The 9,901-nt window shown below is 38.2% G+C and overlaps 2 protein-coding genes across 2 annotated transcripts in view; one reads left to right on the forward strand and one right to left on the reverse strand.

Annotated features, from left to right (window-relative positions):
* The window catches only part of LOC308392879 (MAM domain-containing protein 2-like), a 226,660-nt gene that overhangs the window by 166,884 nt on the left and 49,875 nt on the right, over positions 1-9,901 (reverse strand). The window lies entirely within an intron of this gene.
* On the forward strand, positions 2,810-9,861 carry LOC308392880 (annexin A1-like). The gene is made up of 12 exons (XM_080876174.1): positions 2,810-2,904; positions 3,359-3,458; positions 3,589-3,694; positions 3,905-3,999; positions 5,174-5,287; positions 5,724-5,814; positions 6,004-6,140; positions 6,910-7,003; positions 7,974-8,069; positions 8,373-8,431; positions 9,432-9,554; positions 9,672-9,861. Exons 2-12 carry the CDS (start codon positions 3,396-3,398, stop codon positions 9,726-9,728), a joined length of 1,035 nt encoding a protein of 344 aa, XP_080732300.1. The 5' UTR covers positions 2,810-2,904; positions 3,359-3,395; the 3' UTR covers positions 9,729-9,861.

Genomic DNA, 9,901 nt, shown 5'->3' on the forward strand with positions numbered 1-9,901 from the left:
TGGCCTTTATAGTTGACTACAGGCAACATTTTGCTGTGTGTAGCTTTTAATTTAATATTTTTTCTACTGTTGTATTGTTTTTCATTGTGTTATCCTAATGATACCATGGCCTACTCTCAGCTCTTGTAGTGTAATCTACTTTACAGGATTATACCACAGATCAGATTATTGTGTGGTTCATTTATTCTACAGTAGACTACTGGAAGCAATTTTCCTACATTACTCTACAGTATGTGGCAACCAGTGTTGGTCAAGTTACTTGAAAAAAGTAATTAGTAACTAATTACTGATTACTTCTAAAAATAATCCTGTTAATTTACTGATTACTTTTTTCAAAAGTAATTAGTTACTTAGTTACTTTTTAAAAACATGATACACAACTTGAATAGGTAACAAAGCAATAGATCTTACAGCCCAATTCTACTTTTTCTGCATAATTCATCATATAAAATGTAATCAAATGAAACATTTATTATTAATTATTTAAGTTATTACAGGCAGGACAGACATGACTGGGGTATAGGAAAGGGAGGGAAAGAAAAACAGAGGGGAAGAGGGACAGTGAGAGAAGACACTAAAAAAACAAACCAGCTGGATCACCTGTTGAAAGAAAAAAAGAAAACAAGCAAAAGGAGAGCAACACAATCAACATAACACCACAGCAATAACCTCGATAAGTATGAGTAACAGTAAATGTGAAATATTGAACGTTATTGTGCAGCATGCAAAACTGACAGCGCACAATGTGCTTTGTGGTAGGAGCCAAGAAAGATATAGTTTGCGCCTATGAGCACCCATATCTGCACCTGTGTGTGTGAGCGCGCCTGTATTCAAAATGTTTCTCGATGTAACGATCTGCTAGACGGTGGGCAGCCATAGCCCTGCCCCCCAGGGCATGAAGCAGGCATGGGCCCCCAGAGCGCGAGAGCCCAAGGAGGACCATCAGAGGGGCAACCATTCCACATTCCACAGCCCCTCCCGAGAACCCTCAATGTCAACATGCATTTAAAATTGAGAGGTGGGCAGAGGCGCCAGAGGTGAGTTTGAACACGCAGACGGTCCTCTGGATGTTGTATAGCATACCCACCCCAAGGTCCTATATGTATGTGTTATGAGAGATTGAGTAATGTGGATGTCTATGTTGTGGAATAAAATTGAGGCACAGGTGGCCAGAAGGGGACAGAGGAAGAATGTCTCCCCTGCACCTTGGTGACACACCTTTACCCGAAGGCTCTGCATGTGTGGTGGGGTGTGGTGAAGCGGGAAGAGGAAGGCAGTATGTCCTTCTCACTTCGTCTCAGGTCAGGTTTCAGGATTTTTTGTAGTTACTGTTCATGTCTAGATGATTTCACGCTAAAGTTTGCATGTACCTGTTCAATTTCATGTTCTCATTTTCACTTTCTAGTTTTCATGTTTAGTTTAGTTTTCCCCAATTTAGTTTAGTTTGGTTATGCCCCTGTTCGCCCTGCCTTGTTTTGTGTTCATGTATCCAGCCTAATAAACAGGTTGCTTTTTGTTATACTTAGTTTCCTCTCTTCTGTGTCTGCTTTTTGGGCCAGTTTCGCAAACACACCGGCTGCCTGGCCGTAACACTGTAATAATCTGTAATCTGTTATAGTAGTCTGTAATACTGAAAACATGACATATTAATTACAATATATTACCATATCTATTTTTATCTGTATCTCTATCTGTTACATTTTTTTAATGTCAAAACATGGCCTAAATTACAGCTGATTCCTGTATTTCTTACACTTTTACATCAGGCTACTGGCAGCAATGTTGTATTTTACAATATGTTAACCTAGAAATACCATGACCTGATGATACATTGCATTACTGTAATTCTCTAGTTTTAATACTGTAATATGTTTTCTATGTATGGATGTACTATAGTAATACCATGTCCTGAGTTACAGTACACTGCGTTAATTTAGTTTAATAAGGTTTACAGGGAAACACAGGAGGACACGGAAAAACACCAGCCGCTCACTAACACCTTAACAACAGTTCACCTGCTTTTATATATGTTTCTATATAGTATGTTATTATTCTCATTCCTTACAGCACATTCCCATACTTGCCATTCAATTTTCCCCTACTACTGGCAGCAGAGTTTGTTTGGCTTTTTACTTTGTTACTTTTCTCTAATTGTTACTTTTCTCTAATTGTTACTTTTCTCTAATTTTATAATATCATGTAGGAAAAACAGATTTATTGATATAGAAACTATATCTATAGCAGCAGGGTAACCTTCTGATACCACAGAGAAAAAAAACCCCCACTGAGCTCCACCAAGTGAAAGAAAATTAACCAACAAGAAACAATTAAGAGCAAAGTATATCGTTGTGGTTAGGCCTCCTCTAACAACCATTCCATTAAAATGAATGCAGCAGAACCAAATGCAGTGTTTTTAATATACATGCTTCTCTTTCGAAATCTGTTCCCTACATTACCTGCACTGCAACTCAAGGCGCCAAACTCAAGCAAGAATTAAGGGAGTGCCACAAAGGTATGGTTAAGTAACATTTTCATGTAGACTACACCTGACAGTATTCCTTGATTGGTATCAACAATGTTGAGATTCATTCTGATTTTTTTGGACAATTATACCTTTAACTTGGCTGTGTTAAAGGTATAATTGTCCAAAAAAATCTGTGTGACTGTTTTCAACTAAGTGGTTTGATTAAAGTGTAACACGTACAGAATAGTCTGAATTGAAAAGTTGTCCAACCAGTCCCAGAGGCATATGAATCTTTTGCCTCAAAAGAATTTGAGAGGTATGACATGATTGGCTAAACCTCTGCAGGTGAAAATGCACAGTGATGGGTGGAGACGCCGCAGAGTGAGCTCCACAGTGCAGTAGCTACAAGCTAGAGTGCAGGACGGTCTTCAGCAGCACAGGTGAGGGTTTCTTGCTGGATATGTAAACACTTGAACTCCCATTTTCTTATTGTTACGAGGAATTCAAGGTGAGTCAGGATAAATAAAGGGAAAAAGATAACTTAATGACAAACGTTATAATGAGAAGGACAGTTTAGCCACAGAGTGAGGACGGAAATGACAGCAACAGAGTTCAGGAGTTAGATGGCAATTACAGAAATACTGTAAAAGAAGAACAGATATTTGCCAAGTGGCTAAAAACACACAGTGACTAAAACAGAGTATGTATGTCTGTGGTAGAGCATTGTGGAGAGTGTGATCTCTGTGATGAGTTGCAGTTTTTGTGGCTCCTCCCTGTGACACACCTGCTGCTAACAATCACAGAAGACTAAACAGAATGAGATTAAAAGGAAGTGTCAGGGTGGTTGCAGAGCTAAATTTCATACCTTTACCCTCTACTCTTTTCTCTTTACAGTTTTGTTTCAGTTTTTGAGTCTCTCATCCAAGCAAAAATGCCATTCTTCGATCGTTTGAAGGACATTTTCTCCCGAAACTCCGATGATGACACTGTCAAAGTGAGTCATATTGTGAGGATATTGCACCCAAGTCTGCTTACTTGAGTATTTGAATTTCATATGAATTTTACTGGCTGGCGAATAAACTTTTTAAAGTCCTTTAAAGTCTGTATTTTGGCTGATCTTTTAGGTGAATGATAAGGATAAACCTATTTATTATGGAACGGTCACTCCATATCCAAACTTCAATGCGAGCGATGACACTGCAATTCTTCGGCGTGCCATTGAAAGTAAAGGTGCGTGTGCACTCTCTCGTTTTAATGTATTATACACGTTATGTTTGTTTTAATTTAGACGATATGAAGTTTAAAGCTGAAACACAGGTCGTAAAAAACGAATGTTTATTGCAATTTTGAATTGGGTGTGAGGTAGTTTGCTTCTTTTGGCTTGGATGATTTTATCATTTTGTGGTGCTTACAGTAAAATGTAACTTGTCATCCCAACAGGAGTGAATGAGGATGCGATCATTGCAGTCCTGGTAAAGCGAAGCAACGAGCAGAGGCAAAGGATCAAAGAAGTCTATGAAACGGAAAATGGGAAGGTGAGTAATTAATTTCTGCCATATTCAAATCTGTACAGCATGAGGCTGAGAACAATGGTAGTGTCTGGGAAAATATTACATATAGAAATGCTCAGTGCATCATGGGAATATGTTGACTTCTGGCTCCAAAAATCAAACATGGCGGTCACACCTTACATCTCAGACGCTGTCAGACCAGACATGAAACAACCTTTACCCTGCCAGCTCCCTAATGGTACAGTCACACTAGAGAAAATGGTTGCTGGAGACTTTGGCATGACCAAAATAACTTGACCATGTTCAATAAACTTGCAGTGTTGTTGCCTTTGAAATTGTTGGCAGTAAAAAGGAGTGAGTCTGCAATTAGGTGGATGAATGCAGTCAAGTTGGTAGCTGGTGAAAAACCAAACCTGTTGCTTTCTACACACATTATCTACACACATTCACAGTCCAGCCAGAACCTCATAGATCAGAGACAGAAATTTCTCTACAAATGTTGACGCCATTGCTGCAGGATAAAAGTTTAACTTCAAAATGAGAAAGACACTCAACAACCTTGCTTTTATATAGAAATATATCTGAATCGACTGAGCTGAGGCGACTGTGATTGCAGGAGACAGACTGCCCACCACCAGGCCACTTTCACTTCAAAGTGGTTGTCTAGAGGCTAAAGGGTGTTGAACCCTTGTTATCTGTAACTGAATGCATAACAAGTCAGCAATTACTGAGCAACCATATAACTGAGTCATAATTGGTCTACAAACGCAGTGTTCACATCACAAAAGATAACCTTCATATATTTAATTTAAACTCAAAAGATGCCTCCAAAAGTTGATTCTGTTGTTTGGGGAAACTGCAGGTTTCCCCAAATCTTATAAACAGTACATTTGCATAATGACTGAAACCAGCCCACTGAAGGAACAATGGGCTGGGAGGTCAGTTCCTTAATCTTAATTAAGCAAATTCTCATGACCTTAATTGTGTTTATAAGATTTGGGGAAACCTGCAGTCAGCTGAGACTGAAGAAGTCACTTGGATGAGTGACGAAACGTTTCTCCCACAAAACGCTACGTCCAGATGAACAGAATTAACTTTTGGAGATTTACCTTCCTGGATGATGGAGAATGCATCAAAACTCAAAAGATGATTACAGTGGACAGTAGTCCTTCAGAAAGATCATCCTTGTGTGTTGCAGAAGCTGACTGACAATTTGAAAGCAGCCTTGACAGGAAATTTGGAGGACATCTGTCTGGCACTACTCATGACACCAGCTCAGAATGATGCCTACCAACTCATGAAAGCCACAAAGGTAGGATCTGTGGTTTATGTACTAAACCTTTGATTGGGGGAATATTACTTCTTTTGTTTTCATTCATAGAGCAGTTTTATAGTTGTTGTTTTTTGTTGATGTTTTTTTCAGTTACTTGAGACGTTACATGTTTAGATTAAGTTTATCATTTAGGTTGTGTCATTAGTAACTGAATTAAATTGTCATCACAAAATTGCCAGTTGGTTCAGTATTGGCCAAGAACCCTCCCACTAGCACATTTTTGGTTTGTAGGTCTGGGGTTTGAACTTAAGGTAATTTTTGTGCCACAGTTAAAGAAAACTTAAACATAGATTAGAATAAACAAATTTAAAAAACAACAAACTACTTACTTGTAATTCTGTTTGAGGGGCCCTTAAATGTTTCTTCTTACTGTTTATAGATTTTATTATTTCTGTTATTTGATTTATTCCCACAGGGTTTGGGCACAGATGAGGAAGTTCTGACTGAGATTTTGGCAACAAGAACAAACCAAGAGATTCAGGAGATCAAGAAGGCCTTCAAACAAGGTGTTGTCACAGTCATGTGAAATCACATGGTTGTTGTTTGGGCTTAATGCTGAACTAAGATAGAATTTTATACAACATCTTAGATATCTAGTGTCTGTAGCTGCTAGAAAGCTAGACTTATTGTAGTCACATTTGGCCATCATATTGTTGTAAACTGATGTTTATTCTGAAATTCTCCTGATTCCTCAGAGTACAAAAAAGAGCTGGAAGAAGTTATTAAAAGTGAGACCAGTGGCAACTACACCAAGATCCTCCTGGAATTACTAAGTGGAGGTAGAGATGAGAGCACTCGTGTAGACAATGATCTTGTTTCAAAAGACGCAAAGGTAAAATCACATAAACAAAATCTTAAACTATTCTACTTTATGTTGTCAACAAATTATGTGAGAATATATTTTGAGAACTCTAGTTTAACGGTTCCTATCTGTGGCATTTGGCCAAACATAATGTGTGTGAACATAATGTAACATTCATAGAGGGTATAAAAGATGGACCTAGTCATTGATTCAAACGAACATGTTGGTGGACATTAGCACACTTGGTTAGCAAGCTACACCCATAAACTGTGCTTTATCTGCTAAGCAACGAACTAGTAAAACGCTGAAATTTCACCCACTAAAGCTGAAACAAAATCTTCTTGGCTATATAGATCAAAGCAGTTTTTTTGTATCAGACTGTTCAGTGTTGTAATTCTAGGGACTTTAACGTGGGAGTCAATGGCTGCCTTTTAGAGTCAGCCTCATGTGGCCACTAGAGGAACTGCAGTTATTTCCATTTAGGTGCTGGCTTCATTTTTCACAGCTGGAATACTCATTAGTCATAATTATGTGGGTAAAAAAAAAAAAAAAACTTCAGCCATTTCCTGATACAGTTAGGCACATGACTTTTGGTTGGGTAGGAAATGCTGCATTTATAGGGGTCTGCATATGCACATCAAGTGAAAATATATAAAGTTTGTTGCATGGTGCAACAATGGCATAGTTGCGAAGAATAAGTCTGACTTTTGGTAAAATACTTGGAATATAAATTATTGAATTATTATAAGGAGTATAAGTCTTTATGATTATCATCCAATTTTTTTGTGTGTGTCTGTAGACGCTGCTGAAGTTATGTGAGCAGGGCAGCGGATTCAATGTGTCCACCTTCATTGACTTGATGACCAAGCGCAGCTATCCTCACCTCCGGAAAGGTGAGTTCTTGAAAAGTGTGAACACTTCTTCTTGGTTGGGTTTGACTCATTAGACACAATGCACTTCTGGAAAAACAGGTGGAACCAAACTCTTGCAGGTAGGAGGCGAAACACACCCAGCAGTCTGAGAACAATACAGTTACAGTCAGTCTGGATTTTACAAGAGTTGTGAAATCTTTTTTAGTTTTTATCTGCATATAGGCTCAAAATACATACAAGCTCAAACATATACATACACTCTCACTATCATTTGGTCAAATGTCTCTGAGCAAGTTGTACTTCAACCAGCTATTTTTGGTAGCCATCAACAAGCTCCTGACATGATTCTGGCTGGATTTTTGACCGTTCTTCTTAACAGAACTGGCAGCATTTATTTAAACTGGTTTCCTGACATGAACCCGGTTTTAGCAAAGTATCATCAGGATTACAGTCAGGGTTTTGGGAAGTCCATTCCAGGAGCTAATCTTGGCCTACTTTATCCATTGCAAAAGCAGTTTTTGAAATGTGATATTTAAGGTGAAGTTGAAGAATTTGGAACTAGTCCTCCTTCTTTCCCCTTCCACTTGCAATGTACATACCATTGGCAGCAAAACAGCCCCAGAGCCTGATGCTACCACCACTATGCTGGACACTTAGTACAGTGTTCTTAGGTTTGAAGGCTCTACTATACTCTTCCATTTGCATAGAGTTGTTTGAACTGATGATCCTGAAATCTGTTGTACAATTGCATAAATTTTCTAATCGAAACTGCTGTTGTGTGAAGTAATGGTGTATTTGTTTTCTCCTTTTTTAAAAAACTTCAGCCTAATGTTTCACTGGTCACTAAAATCTGAATGTTTATGTTTATAAATATTTTAAAACTGCTTTTTCATTTCCTCAGTTGCTAATGAAATATGCTGCATAGCCTTAACAACATATTTGATTTTGGTCTAATAACTCAGAATTACCAGTTTGTCTGTTTACCTGTTAGTATTGGAGGCATTTGGCAAACAGACGGATGTCAAATTACCCACAGTGCTGAAAAAGGAGCTGAAAGGAGACACTGAAAATTGTCTCATCGACCTTGGTAAGTTGATGTTTGTCCTCATCAGTTTATGTAGTTTTAATTGTGTTTTCTGTTCAAGGTGGGGGTGGGGTGAGATCAAAGGTCATGTGAGCGATGAAATCAATCCTCTCGCGAGCAGGAAATGTGCATCACATAGCACGTCTTGTGTACATTAAGATCAGGAGAGATTTAAGATTGATTGAGCAGTATAACGTGAAAACAGATTTACACAGTATGGGCTCTAACACAGCTGTGAGGCAGCGCAGCATCTGGACTCGACTTGAGATCATTTTGTAACTGTTTGTCTCTCTTTGATGTCCATAGCAAAGTATGCCTGGAACACACCAGCTGTCTTTGCCCAGAAGCTTGTTAAGGCTTTGGAGGTGTGTGTATAATTTTTTTTCATGTGTATGTGTTCCTGTCTAGCTATCTTTGTGAGGACCGAAATCTGCATTCTACTATACTTGTGAGAACCAACAGGCACTTATGAGAACACACTCGCCGTTCCTCACAAGTTTGAAGGCCTTTTTGAGGCTCAAAATGTGGTTTTAGTGTCAGGGTTACAATTAGGTTATGGTTAGGTTTAGGGTTAGGGTTAGGCATTCATTTTTAATGGTTAGGGTCTACGGTAAGGGGCTAGGGAAACCATTATGTCAATGAAGGTCCTCACTAAGATACCTGAATGTGTGTGTGTGTGTGTGTGTGTGTGTGTGTGTGTGTGTGTGTGTGTGTGTGTGTGTGATTTATGATTTTACATTGATTTATGTATTTTAAAAGGAAGGTTCAAGTCTGTAAGTAATTTCATGTTTTTGGACTAATGTAGTCTGGAAGCTGGATGTTTTAAACTGTTCAAGCAGTTTGAGATTGAGTACTTCTGCAGTATCTACATTGCAAAATGGATTCACTTACTTGTTCACTTACTTCACTTATTTACTTACTTTACTTACTTGTTCCCTCAAAAATTAAGTCCTCTTAAAGACTTAAGCTGGGCCACTTATACTAACTTTATATTAAGTATACAATACTTAACAGCATATCAAATAACAGAGCTCTAGTTTGTTTTAAATTTACTTTATATAACCTTAGTTTAACAAGTTACATTTAGAAAATACCACAATGAACGGCTTAGGCTTTTGCCTCAGAAAGTTGAGGGTGCTTGTACATACTATTTAGTTGTGTTAGAAGAAAGTGAACCTGTGTCCCATATACTACATAGTTACAGGAACACTGCAAGTTGCTGAAGGAGTCCGTACTCTTGGCCACTGAAAAAAGGTTTCTGATCAGCAGCTAACTCTTAAGTAACTGTTTGGATCTTAACCCCAACATAAAGTCTATATAGCATAAAATCAATAACTGAAGCTTTGCTCTGCTCTGCTCTCACAGAAACCAGACACGTGTGAGAAAACCCTCAACAGGATACTGGTGAGTCGCTCTGAGGTCGACCTCAAGAAGATCAAGGAGGTATATTGGAACTGTCAACAAAGATCCCTGAATGATGACATAGAGGTAAAAAACAAAACACAAAAAAACCTTGTTGTTATCATGTTGTCTTTAATGATTAAACACTAAAATGACAGTGTACAGTATCTGGAAATTTCAGCTAATAATATCTTTGTTCCACAGAAAGACACCAAGGAGCACTATCGGAAAGTCCTGCTTAGCTTGTGTGGAGCTTTTTGAAATTCATCTGTTACCATTTTACTCTGGAAACCGAGACCAGCTTATTCCACTAAATACTCACAGCTTTAAATCTGAAGTGCATGACTACTCTGTTCTATTGAGATTAAATTTGAATAAAGAAGTTATTCCAGCACCAAGCATTTCATACCGTATTTCTTCTCTTTCTTTTAATG

The sequence above is a fragment of the Rhamphochromis sp. 'chilingali' genome, assembly GCF_963969265.1.
Source record: "Rhamphochromis sp. 'chilingali' genome assembly, chromosome: 2".
Taxonomy (NCBI): Eukaryota; Metazoa; Chordata; class Actinopteri; order Cichliformes; family Cichlidae; genus Rhamphochromis; species Rhamphochromis sp. 'chilingali'.